This window comes from Stegodyphus dumicola, chromosome 7 (assembly GCF_044657685.1).
Source record: "Stegodyphus dumicola isolate Sdum_Otavi_A_Nest chromosome 7, ASM4465768v1".
Lineage (NCBI taxonomy): Eukaryota > Metazoa > Arthropoda > Arachnida > Araneae > Eresidae > Stegodyphus > Stegodyphus dumicola.
In genome coordinates, this window is record NC_140774.1 from 116,424,201 (window position 1) to 116,441,455 (window position 17,255).

Genomic DNA, 17,255 nt, shown 5'->3' on the forward strand with positions numbered 1-17,255 from the left:
AAATTAAATTTTGTATAGTTTTAGCACAATGCTGTCTCAATGCAAAGCTAATTTTTGTGATAGAAAAGAACATCTGATAACCACAAAAATTTTAAGTCACTTCTAATATTAAGTCATTTTTATATAAAAAGAGACATCTGGAAATTACTTTGGAACTAAGATGAACTGTTGTTGAATTAATAAATAAAACATATGTAAACTTTTAAATTAGAATAAATGGAAACAAAACTTAAAAAAAAGTACAATTTAAAATCAGGAAAGCACAATTTTACTTACATGCATTATACAAATAGCACAGTAAACAGCAAATGTGCTGGCAATTTCTTCATCAAACTGAGTGAAGCGAGAACCATTTATTTTATTGCACAATTCTGCAACTCCAAGAACACCTGGAGTAAAGCATGTAAATAATTTCTTCAGCCCACTTTATTATACTTAATTGACCATAAATCACAATATGTGGAGTGCAAATCATGATGTTCTTACCATTATCATCCTTTATTGGGAAGCATAAAATGTTCCTGCAAAAAAGAAAAAAAAAAAAGGGGGGGGGATTTCAATAAAAATAGTAACTAATGCTCTAATTATTCATTTTTAACCATCACTTATAAAAGCTACATTTTTTATTTTTTTTTGGTCAATTTTTCCTAAAATTAAAAAGAGTAGTTGCTTTAAACAACTGACATATGCATTTAAAATTAATTTAGAAAAAAATATTTATAATGATGTTCAATTAAAATCTACATATTTCCATAAAGGCATAATTAATTTTGAAAAATTTAATTGTTCTTCATTTCTGTTTCTTAATAGAAAAAAAGAAAGATAATCAAATGTATTTTACATACTTATGATCATGCTTTTTTAGCAGTTATACTATTTTCCCCCTTTAGCAACATTATGGATTTGTTGTTAAAACCTTTATAAAGTACATATCCCTCCTGCTTAAAATAAGTATGCAAAACAGTTGTCACATTTGTGAGAAAACACATGGAAGAAAAAAGATTTCATCAAACTTAAAAGTTTTCTAACATGATTAAATATTGCATAATAAGATAGCATATAATTTTAAATAAGTTCTGAGTAAAATTTAAATAAGTTCACTTTAAATTCTTTAGCTATAGTATTTAACTACGTTACCTTGTTTACATTTTTCTTTCCTCTGTAAAAAAGCAAACCTTTCTACAATGGCATTGAGTGCTGCTATTACAGTTTGATCATTTCACATGAAATCTTTACTCATTCATTTAAATTTTTGTGTTAGGTTTTGTTAAAAATGAAAAATTATTAATTAACATTCAGAACAAAAACGAACAAATATAACACTTATTCTGGGAGAGTGAGGATTTCATTGTAAAGTTTCTTTAAATACAAATTGAACAATTTTATATCATTTTTAGGAAATTATCTAAGTGCTATAGTCACATACATTGTAAAAACATTCAGTTATTAAAACTTCTGATTCATAAATGGTATCAAAAATAAACATTCAAGTTAGACTTTCAAATAATTCTGTTATTAAATGCAAATGGAAAATGTATACAAAATTACCTTGTTTTGAAACCAGTTGTATCATCAATTTTACGGTAGAATAATGGATGTGTATATGCATCACTAATATTCACAATTTCACCTGAAAAAGATTAAAGACAAATAATATTATGTAAAAATATTAATTTTCCTGCAAGATAGTTGCTTATTAGTAAAAGTGAAAAAAGTAGTTAAAGAATTATATTCATTAAATTTCTTTCTTTCTAGTTTTGAATATTATATATAAGACAGCTTTTCATTACATTAGGTGAAATAAACCTCAAATTAAAATTAAATTTTGAATTTGCATCATACAGCTATAAAATTTTAGCTATGCACTACTGCTAAACATAAAGCATATGTACATAAAGTATATGTAGTGAAGTATGGAACAAGATACTGTAATAAAAAAACTTGTTCAGATATACAGTAAAATATAATATATAAAAATGCTTATGAACACTTGTGAATTAGAATGTGGAGATCCTCTTTACTTTTCCATGAACAGTTTGGAAACACATATAACTTTAATATAGCTCTAGAAACACCAAAAACTCCACTTACATAAAAAAGGATTGAAAAAGAAATAAAAGCTAACTGAAAGGAGAAAGATATTGTTTCAAAAAACCATAAAAGATTAATTTATATGACAGCAGAAAAATAATGATCAAGATACAATAACATTTAACAAAGATATACGATGAACTAAAATGCAGTTATACAGAATATTTTTCCTCTAATTTCTACATTATGCATTTACTCACATAAACTCATCTAGACAACACACTCATCAAATACTCTTCTAATCAATTCTGTTTTATTGGTAATAAATATAAGATTCATGCTATCAGCATGGAACAATGAATATTTTTCACTTTATGATTTACAAGTGAAATCCCATGAAAATGTCATGTTAAATCATTATAATTAAATTTGTAATTATATGATAATATTATGTGCCATACATTTATTTTGATTCACGTATGACATGAAACTATGAAATTTTTCATATCCTTCTCTCTGCTATATTCCACCTTCAGACAAAATTTACATTTTTAACAGACTTACATCTTTGTTTTGCAGGGCATGGAGGTACTCTTTTTTTTGTATGTGAACATATTCTAATAACTTTAGAAATTAAGTGTCATTACTAAAATTTTATATCTTATTACCTTGGCTACTTTAGATATATTTAACTTTTCAATGATCATGCTTTTTTGGTCAGTTGTGAAATCAGTTGTCAGTGTGATTTACATATAGCATTTACTATATTGATTAAGCACAATACCTTTTTGAACTATAGTTTTCATAATTTTCGAGTCATTAGAATAAATTCTAGATCATTAAATGAATTAAGAGAGAAATTATATTAAGGAAAAAAGTATGTACACAAAAGTAGGGTAAACCTAATGGCAGTATAAAAGAAATAAAGCTTAAGAGAGTTGATGATTTTCTGTTCAGATAGAAAATATGACAAGTAAATTTATTAATCTACCTTTTTTTCTCTGATTCAATTACAAAGTTTCTATGCTTTATAAATGTAAAATGCATACTGCAGAGAAATATTCAGAAATACTGCATCCCATAATAAGCAGTCTCATATTAAGAGCAAGTAACTCTATTTTTAATGCATTAACAATCAAACTTTTAGGGGAGGGGGAAAATCAAACCTCACTTCTTTGCAACTACATTTAAAAAATAAATAAACTATGTTTATTTTTTAGTTTTTTATTATTGCAGAAGAGAAGAAATTTAGTGGTTTTCTGAAAAAAAGCTTTTAACTTCACAGTGATAGCACAAAACACTGAAATGTCAGGTAAATTAGCATACTCTGTGTATAAAATTAGTTAATACCTCTTCCTTCTACAAAAACATAATAAATTATACATAATTCCATGCATGCCAATCTTTATTGGTGAAGTGCCACTACTAATTAATATCAATAAATATAACTGCCAAATCACAAGGATCAAAATCACGAGTCCTTCATATTCAAGTAGTGCATATGACTACAGGAAAAAGCTTCCGAGGCTATATAAATACCACAAAATCACTAGCTTAAAGTTACCATTCAATATTATGACCTCCATCACTTGTTCTAAGTGGTGCACACTGAATTCACAGCTATTCTGCAGTATTTGACCACTCACTTTACTCCTGATGTCCAGGCAACAGCATACCACCATTAGATATCCAATGTCTCACGAAGACTGTTTAAAAAAACAAGGCAACTTTAGAAGCTGCACACCAACAGCTGCAGATGGTGTTTCTTCTCGGATTATGAAGGAATTACTGAGTCAGCTCATGTATTAGCTGCTCATCAGATTAGTTTAAAAGCAGAAATGAAGGAGTGGAGAAAATACATATGTAAAGAAATTTTGAATAAAACTAGGGATAATATGGTCTACATGCAGGGGTGTTTGTGGGACCTCAAAAAATCCCCTGAAACTCTTACTGACTTACTACCCACATTTTGGAGTTTCGAGAAGGGGGAGGAGAGAAATGAAAAATTACAATTATGAAGTATTGAATGACCTAATTATAAAAGTTCAATGAATTACTTTTTTTGCAAAATTAATAACCATAAATTTTCAAACATATAAACTACTACATTTTATGTAAATATTTTAAATTACCTGAATTAATTCTTTAAAAAAAATTATCTAATTTCTGCTGCTTTTTTTTACTTTCTGATGTTTGTGGGCTTGTCTTTCTTTTGTGGTGAACTTCATAATTGCAGGAAGGTTGACTTTTATTTTCCTCATTTACAGTTGAAGAAATTTCCTCAAGAACTGCACATGCAGAGGTAGAAGCAGTTTGCTTTTCTGCTAATGTAGAAGGTTTTTCAGAGACTTTTATATGTGACTCATCTGAAATACATGTTTTTATGTCCTCTTGATATGTTTTCCAACTTCTGTTCATATTCAGTAAGAGATCTTTGTGAATTGGATCAGTCATTGGATTTTTTGAGCCATATTTTTCACATGAGGTTTCTTTAGAAGCCATTAAATCATATTTAATAGTCTGCACTGCATCTAGGGAATCAATCTTAAGAGAGGTTCTATAGTCAGTGACAAGTGTATCCATTAAGTTGAATGCACTTTCCACTAATGGGCCATGGAAGCAGCTAAGGCAGGCTTTGACCAATTTAGCCAATGTAGGATACTTATAATCATTTGTAAAATCATCTTTTAAATCAAAAACTTTAGGCCAATATTTATCAATTGTACACTTGACTTGATTTCCACTTTCATCAGATGTGTAGAGCATTTCTTTGGTGATATCAATATCACTCTGGTATAACCTTATTTCAGCTTTTACTTTTCACTTTTCATTATCACTAAAAATATGGGACATAAAAGATGATAATTTTTCAAATATTGTACTGGTTTTACCTCTTAGCTCTGGATCTAATGCTGTAAAACTAATTAGATATGAATTTTTAAGAGGTAATTTCTGTTTCATATGCTGTGCTGTATTAGTATAAGCTTTCATCAGAGAAATTTGGAATTCTTTTGCTATTGGATGATTTTTTGATAATTTCTTCAGGGGAGTAGAAGCTTCTGCACCAGTAAATATTACTTTGCTAGGTAGATGGAATTCTGGATTTGTGACATCAACCTTTAATAAATCATTATAAGATATGCACTCTATATTTTCTGGCTTCATAAAAAAAGTTGAGAAAAATTTTGCCATCAATTTATAAATACTGGAATGTATTAAATGAAGCATTGGTTTTTTTTTTTTTTTTTTTTTTTTTTTTTTTTTTTTTTTCTTGTTTCAAATAATTTAATATATGTGTTGAACTCTGGTAATACTGCTGAATATAATGCCATATGCAATAAAGTTTTGTTTTGCATAACAAATAACCCATTTAGTATTCTTTTTTTCCGAGCTAAAGCATCCTTTGTGAGTTGTTGGGAATGCAAGTAAGAATACACCCCTTCAAAAAAATTTTTCTGAGCTGCAGAAATATTTCTTTTATTGTATACAGTTTCAACATAAGAAAAATAATCCCCTTTATCAGTTTTATCCAAGTAGTGAAAATAAAATACAATAAGAGCATCCTACAGATCTTTGATTCTTTCTAAAACACATAAAATGTACACCCACCTATGGTCTGGTCTCTTCAAGGGCTTAAGTTTTTTAATGGCAAGGGATTCACAGATTTTGAAAAAATTTTTGCTTTAACTGCAGCTTTTCATATCAAAATAGATGTCATCAAACAAATCTTCTAAGTATCTATCAAAACATGAAGCAAATTTTTTTGCACAGTTATTAGCTGTGTGACATGTGTCACCATCAATATCTAATAAGTGGGGTGCTTTGTTTGATCGTAGTCTGGTTTCAACACCCTTTTTTTTTTCCATGCATGGTGTTACATGAGTCCATTAATACACTAATTAAGTTTGCCCATGGAATATTATTATCTTCAATAGTATTAACAACTGCTTTAAAAACAGCTTCTGAATTTCAAGATTCTATCTTTAGAGATGCAAAATGATGAACTACAACTTCATTTTGATTGTTGTCATAAAACTGCACCAATATTGCCAGTATACTTTCTTGAGCATTGCGAGTACTTGCATCCAAATTGAGAGAAAATGGAGTCTCCTTTAAAGTTTTAATGATATTTTCCTTAACAGTTTTTGCGAGCCCATATTTCATCTTATAACATGCAGTAGTCCTGGACATTTCCAACGAGTTTAGTGCCGTCTGATCGTGGCTCAACTGTTTGCAGAGTTCAATTAAATTGGGAGCTACATTGAAAGAATGAGAATTCTCGGCGATAAACGAAGTTATTAATACCTCTTGGCGTGCTTTTCTTGTCACTATATACAATGGCCGAGCATCAGTCTCCAGTAAGTCATCAGTATTTTTTGAATTAGCATAATTACTTAAAATCATTGAATATCTAATGCACTTTGAATATATTATGTGTGTCACAGTTTTAGAATGATTTGTGAAAGCCTTGAATCCTTCCCCACCATACTTCAGCAGTGAGTTACAAAAAACACAATATGCTTGTCCAGCGACATTTATTTTCTTGTACCATGTGCCGATGGTATCCCCATTACCATCTCTCCGTTCAATCCAATTCCACCTAAATGCATTCCAGACACCTTCTTCTAATTGTATAATATCACTATTTATATCGAGAAATTTCATAGTGAAATTCTCTTACGTACATAAATAAAAAAATATTTCAATAAACGAAACGAAAAATTTATACATGCATCAATAAATGAAACGAAAATTTTACACAGCGGAGAAAAAAAAGTTGAGAAGCGATCAATGACAAATAGCTAATACGGCGAAAAATCCCCCTTCTCTACTTATTGGCGCCATGCCTGGAGAGATAAGACCTTTGAACCCAGAGTCACGTGATCGCACATCTGGTCGAACAAAGTCTCTCCCTTTTTTTTCTGCCGCGCCTACTTGCCGAAAAGAATCCAGAAGAGAATGTCCGAGAACCAGGGGGAATGAGTCATAACTCGCAATAAGGAACAAAAAAGAAGTTTTTTCCCCCTTTTCACGCATTATCACTGTCTTTGGAGAAAGAAAGGAAAAGTTTTCACCACACACACTGACCTTGCGTTTTCTGCTTTCAAAGCAAACAAAATTACCCAGATCAAAATAAATAATTCATTATTATTCCTACTTCCTTTTGAACGACGATCCCCAGAATTTCCGGGTATCGAAGTTCAAAATCCCCGGAATTCCGGGGTTTCCCCGGAGCACAAACACCCCTGTACATGCTACTTTTCAGACTAATGGTTCTTTCTGCTAGAAAAGAGTAATTCTGAAAAGATAAAACATTTTCACATTAAGTACTGGTGGCATACAAATAGTTGAACGAGCCTTCATCAGAGCTAAGAACCCTGTACTAGCCCCAAGTTCTTAAACTTTAATTCAATCTAGTATCTTGTGAACTTATGGAGTGAACTGTTCAAGAACAACATTTTCTACTGTTTAAGGCAGCAGAATTGCGAACTGCTACCAAGAACATATGGCGTAAAATAACTGCAAAATCCTTTCAGCAGTTACTGATCTCAATTCTATGACAAAGAGCAAAAGGGACGAAGGTCCAAATTGAATGATACACTTCAATGTAATTCACACAAATTTAAACAAAATTCTTTTGCAGAATCTCCCTCCTTTACAAGTCACATCCGAGAACAGAAAATTCAATATATTTTTTATGAAGAGTATTTGTGTAAAACTAACAAATTATATCTGCTCACCTTTTAAAAGATTAAGATACTAGATTTTGATAAAATTTTCAAATTCAGATTTTGATAAACAGATGAAACAGATTTTGATGAAATTTTCAAACTCAATTTTTTTTTCAAATTCAGATTTAAAAGGAAAGTTTCTTTCCTTTTAATTTAGTCCTTAAGTGTCTAAGGTGCAGTTTATAAAACTAAATTAAATATAAAATAAGAATAATACTCAATAATAAAATGAATTTTGTATAATGTAACATGAATGGCCTCATGAAAGCGAAGCTTTGAACAAATAAGATTTTAGAGGCCAAGTCAACATTGACATAAATGGCTATCTCGTTAAATTGGCGAGATATTGCCAAGTTGAGGATGGTTTTGGCAACTGATTTTTGTCACCAAACTTGGAAAATATTTAGTGACATTTGGGTTTAGTTTCGGTATAACTATATTGATAGCCTTAATGCCTATGTAAATGTAACTGTATCCAGCCCTTATATCTAACTATAATCATATATGCCTTCCAGTAATTTCAAGAAATGGAAGGTACTAGAGATTTCTCAGCAGCCAGAAGAAAGCTATGTAAGAGTGAAGAGAGCATCAAATCTCAGTTTTTAGTTCAGAGCTAATTTCGAAGTATTGAGAGATCATGATGTGAGCTGGATGAGCTTTTCTTTTGTTGTGTTTAATGTTCTCAGTAGTTTGAACTGATAACTACTAATTGTGCTCTGTCATACTGAGAACAGCTGTATGTGTACTTTTGTAGTAAGTTCCAGAAGTGTAAAGTTTTTTTTTTTTTTTTCTTTTTTTTCAGAAAATAAATTTTATCGAGCAATCATCTGTTCTGTGTGCATTCAGTCCATTACAAACCTATACACATGCAGCAATTGTATATTTATTATTTTTATTTTAATTTTACATTTAACTAAGAAAAGTATCCATTAAACACACACACACACACACACACACACATATATATATATATATAATTGAGCAGCAGCAAGTATTTTACAGTAAATAAATAACACATTTGCATCTAAAATATTAAAAAGTTTACCAGTCATTGCAACATGTCCAGCAATTCCTTCAGATGCTGGAATGCGTATATCTTTTATGCCCTACAATGGAAAATAAGTTTACAGAAATTACATTTAAGTAATGAAATCCCTGAAATTCTGAATATTCTGATAATTTACCTGCTACTTTGTATGTGTACAAAGAAAACAAATTACATTAAATAAAAGGAATTTTAATAATACTCATAAAGATTTAAAATTTTTATTAGGCTTTAATATGGTTAATAAGAAATATAAATATTTGAAACATGCATACCTGATAGCTTTCTTCTGCATTATGTCCATCAAAAACCTTTGCAACTAATTCATTTTCTTCTTTATCAAGAAGAAACAAAGAACACCTATGGATTACAATAATTTGGATTTCAGATACAGTCTAATTATTTGTTTCATTCCTTTAAAGTCTATAATGGAAGAAGTTCCTAATGTGTTTACCTTTTAAAAGCATGTGCACTAAAAAGAAAGCAAGCATCTAAAAATTGTACTAGTCTTTCTTTCTAAATAATTTTATAGTTCATTAATATGCATAATATCTGCATGAAACTCCTTGATAATAATTTAATAGTATGTAGTAAGGAATAACTTATGTTACTTAACTAAGTTATGCAGAAAATTACCAAAGCAGTTTATTCAAAGAATGTTAATAACGTAGAGATAAAAACATCTAACACAAACTTGTAGAGCACATGAATTTTAATTGCATTCTAAGATTCACAAAAATTTGCAAATGCTAACTAACATTCTTTTTCCACTGTATTCTTAGTACTTTTTATAGTATAGTTTTAAATAGCATATTTGCATAAAACATAAAAAATAGTAACCAAGATATGATGATAGTCTAAACAATTATTAGATACCTTTCAGCGCATGTTAACTTTCTTGCTTCAGTCATAATTTCTTTTAATAGCAGATTGACATTGTCTAAAATAAAAAGGGGGATATAAAATATATTTAATGACTTATTAAATAAAAATAATATAAAATAAAAATAAGTTTCACTACTAAATGTAAATATGGCATACCTATCTGAACTAAAAGTGTTTTCACAACCTGCAGTAGTGACTGTAAAGGAAAATAGGCTTAACTAATTATAATACATACAAACATTCTGATAAAATATCCAAAATTTTCTCTTTCATCAGTAATAAATCTGCAACCTAGAAATATAATAAAGAAATACTTTCAACCTCATAGATTCTCTCAAAAGAGAAATTGATTAAATATACGAGTTAATTCGTTATCAGATTTAAAAAAAAAAAAAAAAAAAAGTTGCATTGACACTTTAGATGGAAAAAATATTTCTTCCAGTATTATATCTCAGATATATGATTATTAAACATGGTAAGAGTAAATGGATTCAAAATTCAACACAATTAGACATTAAATAGAACAAGTACAACACAATCAAAAATTCTCATTTAAATAGTAATTATTTTTTACTCTTCAAAATATGCAGATTTATATCAGCAACATAAAAAAAACTAAATCTAAACATTTAACTTTCTTCACTATAATTTGCAAACCATATTAATCAGTAAATCCTAAATAATAGTTCAAATTTTTAAAATTTTGAGTTTTAAAGGTGGATCAGTAGATCAGTCTTTAAAATATCATTCTATTGAACAATTTCTCTCAACCAGATCAATAAAATAATGTTTCCCAACTTACACTCTATTATTTCTTGTAGAATCATTAAATTTTTATGATAAAATAAATATTTTTATGCTGACACTTAATTACTGTTTTGAAATAAAAATTTTACTCCTTTCTATTTGTAGAAAAAAATTTCAGATATTCTGACATTTTAATATTTCATTTACTTAATCAGCAAATCAGCTTATTTATAGTCGCATTTCTTCATTTGTTTTTCACACTTAACAAATATTATAATCAGAATTATTTGGTTAATTCAGGAAAACATGAATTTTTTTAGTACCTTAAAGTTACGATAAATTCAGCAGTTCTGTGTATCATATATATAAGTAATAACTTCACTTTAAAAAATAAATGTGAATATATTAAATATTGTTTTAGAAAATTGAATTTTTTTTAACATTTTCCCAATAAATTCAAATTTATAATAACTTATATAAAAAGATTTAACTACTATGAAGCTTTTAAGGCTTTATATTCAACTGACTGGATACAGTTTTAGTGACTTGACATTTTCATTCATCTCGGTTCTAAATCATGTCAGTACTAATACAATATAAAGGAAAATAATACTGTGTTAGAAAGAGCAGATTACAGCTAACTGACTGCTGTTTATATTACATATACAACTGCCTAATAAAAGTTACAGTGCCTTGCTAAGCTACCACTTTGGAAATTAAAACTTTGAGCAGACTTGAATGAACTTGAATTTACTAGATTTTCCATAAGTAGTATCTAACTTGAACTTTTCTAAGTAGTTACCCACTGATCTAAGACCTCTAGCTGGAGGCATACCAGGAATTTTCAATTCCAAGTTTTGAAAGAAGGGATTGAAGATTTCCCTTCCCAAGAAACACTGATCATTACTTACTGGAAATGTTCCAACTTTCTTTTCCTATGTATATGAGCTTTTCGGTTGCCTGTGTGACACTTAGTATTTTTAAAATGAGAGACTGCAGTATGATCTTATCAAACCATGAAATAAATTGAAATACCTCAGAGAAACTGGCAAGTCTTTGCAAAAATGGGTTTTTCTTCTCTTCCCCCATACACATCAACAGGATCAGTCTAGCATGGGCATCTTTCGGTTCAGTTTGTTTCTATATAGTTTGTATTTACCTTATATTTAAATCACTTTAACTGTTTACCATCAAACTGACATTTAACACAGTCTTTTAGTTTAGGATAATTTTTATTGCCAATTAAAAATTCAGTTCATTTTTTTTTCTGTGTGAGGTTAACGCGCAAAGAAATTTCTCATACAGAAAAATGTGTGCTAAGCAAATAAAATTTAACTAGCAGGAATAAAAAATATAGATAATACTGAAGAGATCTTATCATAGCAGTTATAAGAATTTCAGATTTCACATACAATTCAAAAGGATTAAAAGAGAGGTTTTTTGGGGGGTGGGAAGAGCTGGTATGCTAAAAATAACATTCGAGTTGACCAAAATGGTGACAAGGTGCTAAACAAGAGTGCATTTCCCCACAAGGAAACAATGTAATTATTCTTTTCAGGTCTTCTTTTATAGCCTTAACTTTACTAGACATGAAATGTCAACTTTACTAGATATGCAATATCATGCAATGACTAATGTCCAATATAGTCCATATATAGTACTGGTTCACGTCCAGTCTGATGATGTGTGTTTGATAAGTGAAAATACTGTCATTTCACCTACGAAAACCCAAAAATGACATTTCAACTGTAAAATTCACTCTATACCTGCTTTCATTCACTTGTTCCATGAGATAATGTGCAACAATTAAGTTAAATTGGCCAGGTCTTGAATTCCTTCAACTGGTTCTCACAATCTTGAGGCTCAACTAGTTGCCTTCAGTTGATAAGAAGGATGACTCACATGCAACAGACTCTGTTATCGTGTGACTGCAGGTAAATCCAGGCTACACACTCCACTATTGTTCATGGCCATTCTTTAGACGATATCGATAAGATTTAGGTATACTCATTTGGAATTTTTCTAGCAATGTCATTATCTTTTTCCCCTTAGATCACAGTATATATTTCAAGAGTTCCTGAATTTTTAATTTAATGGATGTGAGAAAAATATAAACAATCTTGTTACAAATTATATGAATAAAATCAAGTAAGACAGCAAAGAAATCATGCAAAAATTTTATATACCTGACTTTGCTTTCGAATTTTTTGTTCTTCTTCAAATAAGCGGCAGCGCAATAATAAAGGCGATACATAACTGGCTAGAGTTTTTGTCAGCTCCAAATCCTCCACAGTAAAACTAGAAAACAGATTTAAATTACATGATGATAACAATATTGGTTAACCTAAACACACTGTTTAAATATCAGTAGACTTCCAAAAAATTATGATTTTTTTAATAAGCAACAAAGTTCAAGATAAAAATTTAGATTTTTCCAACAGTAAAAAACATTTTATTATAAAATTTCATCAGTACATTGAACAAAACCATACAGAGCATAGATGTAAAAATGCGACTGCTTTTAAAAGAAGCTATCCACTAATCAAATTTAAATTTTCTATACTGGTTATAGTTTACATTCATGGACTTTAATAATGAGGACTTTAATAACGACTTTAATAATGATATGTTGATTTTGTTTCAATAAACACTACTTGTGAAACTGTTCAACCAGTGCTTGGAATCAAGACTTTTAATTTTTTTGACAGTTTTGTATGCAAAAATAAATTAAAACATATCAAGGTCCAACAATAGTATCATCCTAACAACTATCATGTGAGTTTGTAGTAGCTAATCAAATCCAGTGCAAGCAGTGTTGCAGTACAAGTGAAGATTCTAGCAACACAAAAATAATATAACTGCAGTGTTTATGAAGTTGCAAGAACCACAAGTCTACCAAAATAATCAGTACTGTGGTATTTTGTATGGTGTTTTGTACAATCAAATGTTTCCTACAAATACCATATCAGCATCAGAAAATGTTGCAGGTGATCTACAACAGATTTTGAACAACCTTCTGGAGAGTAAAAGCCTATTTTTCAGTATACAAAACTCATAATACTCATGACTGTCAAATATTGACAAAAGACACAGTCAAACATCAATATACATCAATACTACATGATACAACATATTACATTGATGATTGTAAAATTAAATATTTATGTTGTACCTCAAGAAAAAATGAAAGAAAATGCTGTTATTGGAAATGAATTTCTTTTGCAAATGGAAATTATTATAAACAAGAATGAAATAGCTATGAAAGTAGTAGGAGATGAAAATGAACCGAATTTAACGTATATAAATATAGATTAATAAGATGAGTTAGATAATTGTTCGAATATTAATAAAGCATACAGGTAGAAAGTAAAATACTTAACTGAAAATCATATTCCTAATAAAACTGAAAACCCTATAGAAGAAATAGATGTTATTGAAGATGATTTAAAAGGAAAAGGAGTCTCAGGAAGAAAAAAAGTGATATTAAACATGTTAAAGTAAATTGCAAAATGTAGAAGAAAGGATGAGTTCCATTTGTAAAGGAAGAAAGAAAGATCTATGCAACAAAGTTCAGGAAATCAAAAGAGAGTAATGAAAAAATTAATGACTCCAAAAAAAACCTACTTCAGGGTCTGAATTCAGAATCTAAGAAATTTCTTAAATATAATGCCAGTGAAACAGAAATATCAACAGTACAAGGGAGCAAGAGAAACTTCCAGCTGAAGCATTGGATTCTGGTATGTCTGAAAAATCTAAAGGAAGACAAGCCAAAGGAAAATCTACTAATACTGAAATGCATATTATTTTAAAAGATGACCAATTTATTTCTTTGAAACCCAGATATTTACCAATTATAGATAAAGAGAGTGTCTGACTAAAACAGGAAAAAACTGTTTTATAAATGGATTTGAATGCTCATGAAACACATGTTAGATCTTCAGAAAGAAAACTTTCTGTATCAGAACAGACTGTAGAAATGTTACAGAAACAGCTATCACGTGTCAAGAACTGAAAGTTTGCAGATGAGAACCAAAGATAAAATCTTCTCTCAGCAAGAAAAAGAAGTTCAACATGTTAAACTGAAAATGCAAGAAAAGCTAGCTTTAGAAAAAGATTACATCAGAAAAAGGACAGAGAAGAGATTATCTGATAAACAAGCAGAATTGGAAAGAAAAATGTGTGTCACTATGTAAATGTAAAGAATGTAAAGAATTTGATCAGTGTATGTAAAGAATTTGATCAGTACCAGAAAATTCTTAATGCTGATGATTGGTAATATTATGGAGACCTATGGGATGCTGCTGCTGCTCTAATACCATCTAGTGTGATTTCAACGTATGAATCGACTAAGCCTTAGACAAGGTCATATAAGGGGTGTAAATCTTCCACTAAAGAATCTTCTGTCCCAGGAATTAAGATTTCCTAAAGAAAAATAAGCTCTTAATTTTATATCTGGAGTTGGCAAACAGAATGATTCCACTTTTCAAGTAGATGATGATTATACTCCTGGGAAAGAAAATATCAAACCTAAAAAAAAATAATTGATGGAGAAATTAAAAATAATTTTGAAACTTCCCGAGACGAAAAAAGCATATAACCTTCGAAGATGTTATCCAAAATGTTATGAAATTAATGATTTAATGGCAATCCAATTTGGACTAAACCTTAAGTTATAATCAAAGTATTTAGGCCCATATAATATTGTCAAAATAAAGAATAATGACACCTATGATGTTGCAAAAGAAGGAAATCATTAAGGACGCCACAAAAACAACTGTATGCGCTGAAAACATAAAAAATTGTACCCAAGCAGAAGATGTGTAGAATAATACTGATTATGACATTAAAACTGGACGATGAAATAAATAACTGAACTGTGGTTTTCTTCCTAATTGTGACATTTATTTCAACAAAACTTTTCATTTTTTACATTTAAGATGAAAATAATAATGTTTATAATGATGTTTTTATAATAATGTTGTGAAAAATTGAAGATGTACTTCAATTTGAAATATAAAAGAAAATGTTAACGATGCTAGAGTTGCAATGATGAAGGGCAGTTACGATGCTTCCTTTTAAAATTGTCCTTACGCTCTTCATCTTCCATTTCTTTTTTGGTTTCAAATCAGTGATGATGAAGCGTACTTTCTCAGAGAAGGCGATACCATAAGATGACGAAGATGATATAAGATGCTCTATGAAGTTTATTTTGACATCAATATTATAATGTCTTCGAAGTCGAGGCATTACAGGAAGGCTGAATGTAGGATTTTAACTACATTTTAAGTTTAACATTTTCTATATGTTAGACAGTCTAAATAGTCTAACATTTTCCTTGCATGCTATCTAATTTTTAACTGTTGCTGCACGAGTGAAATTGATGGAACTCTTGCCATTTTGTTTTAGGAGAATGAGATGAACAATGTTATATATGTGTTAATAGATGAAAGATGTCATATTAAAAAGTTTTATATATATTAATAGATGAATGATGTTTTATATGTATTTATGTTTCATTAAATGTGTTTTGTTTCAAGATGAATTGTGACTGCCCAAGACAAGAATACAAACACATGCATATATATATATATATACATACACCTACTCCCTTACCTGTGTGTACATATATATATATATATATGGATGTTGCACAACAACTAGATGATATAGCAGACATATGTATATATATATATATATATATATATATATATATAATTTCAACATTCTACGGCTAATTGTTTTTTAGTTATTCGAGATACATACATATGCATATATAGAGAGACATCACCAAAAAATTCCCTTTCAAATCCACTTTATCCATTTTACAATCTATTTTGAGAAAAACTGTCTTTTATTCTGTTCATACGCACAGGTGTTATGCAAAAAAAATCGTCCAAATGGTTTCAAGAATGCTCACAGTCACAGTGGATATTTCTGTTGAAACACAACACCTGAAATTTTTCACGATTACAATATTTCCTTCACTGCAAGGAAGTAAAATGAACAGATCGAACTTTGTGTGTTTTCTAATATTCGATACATATTTTTGAAAACCATATAAAATTAAAGAATATATTTCCTTCTCCCTCTTCACAGTTCCAATCTTAAAACCAAAAAAAATTTCTTCATATACAAAGGAAATCCCCCATATTTGTAAGCTTTTGAATCTGCATTAATACAAGAAAAGTTAGGATATGTCATCATTGATTGAAAAATTTGCTCTCAATTTATTCATTTCATTCTTAAAATTATCATTGATTAAGACATTTTAATCAAATATTAGTAATTCACCATGAATCAGCACTACTGCAATAACCAGCTCATTTTCATTGCATTTGAATGAAATATTACGCTCTGGCTTACTTTAACATAGAAAAGCAATTACAACTATCAGTCTGAAGGAAGGGATATCTTCTTATAGGGCTTCGGGAAACTAGCTCATATTCATGTTACTATGGGAACCTGGCTTGTATACATGTTACTATGGGAAACTAGCTTATATTTATGTTACACTAGCAATATTAGATGCAATATATGCATTTGCAATATTAGACATAATATGTTGCACTTGCAATTGTATGATTTACTTGCACTCCTAATGGTCAGTGATTATTTAGTGCAGCTATATACAGTAGAAAAAAATTATATAAGCTATTAGTAGCAAAATGTAAGACTAGCATAAATACATGACTGATAATCTATAACAACCTAATATATATGCATATGAGCATCGTACTCCACAAAAATATAACATATGGTCCATTCATAGTATTTTCTCTTCAGAAATGAGCCATAACTAACATAATTCAAACACA

At 29.5% G+C, this 17,255-nt stretch overlaps 1 protein-coding gene across 3 annotated transcripts in view; it reads right to left on the reverse strand.

Moving 5' to 3' along the window:
- LOC118204188 (cGMP-dependent 3',5'-cyclic phosphodiesterase-like) overlaps window positions 1–17,255 on the reverse strand; it is a 157,602-nt gene that overhangs the window by 51,485 nt on the left and 88,862 nt on the right. For all 3 annotated transcript variants that reach the window (XM_085820735.1, XM_085820734.1, XM_085820736.1), the window contains exons 8-15: window positions 12,627–12,738; window positions 9,850–9,889; window positions 9,685–9,748; window positions 9,084–9,168; window positions 8,809–8,869; window positions 1,549–1,630; window positions 487–521; window positions 277–389 (exon numbers count right to left, since the gene is read on the reverse strand). In XM_085820735.1, coding sequence (XP_085676861.1) covers window positions 277–389; window positions 487–521; window positions 1,549–1,630; window positions 8,809–8,869; window positions 9,084–9,168; window positions 9,685–9,748; window positions 9,850–9,889; window positions 12,627–12,738 — 592 coding nt within the window. The remainder of the gene's footprint in view (window positions 1–276; window positions 390–486; window positions 522–1,548; window positions 1,631–8,808; window positions 8,870–9,083; window positions 9,169–9,684; window positions 9,749–9,849; window positions 9,890–12,626; window positions 12,739–17,255) is intronic.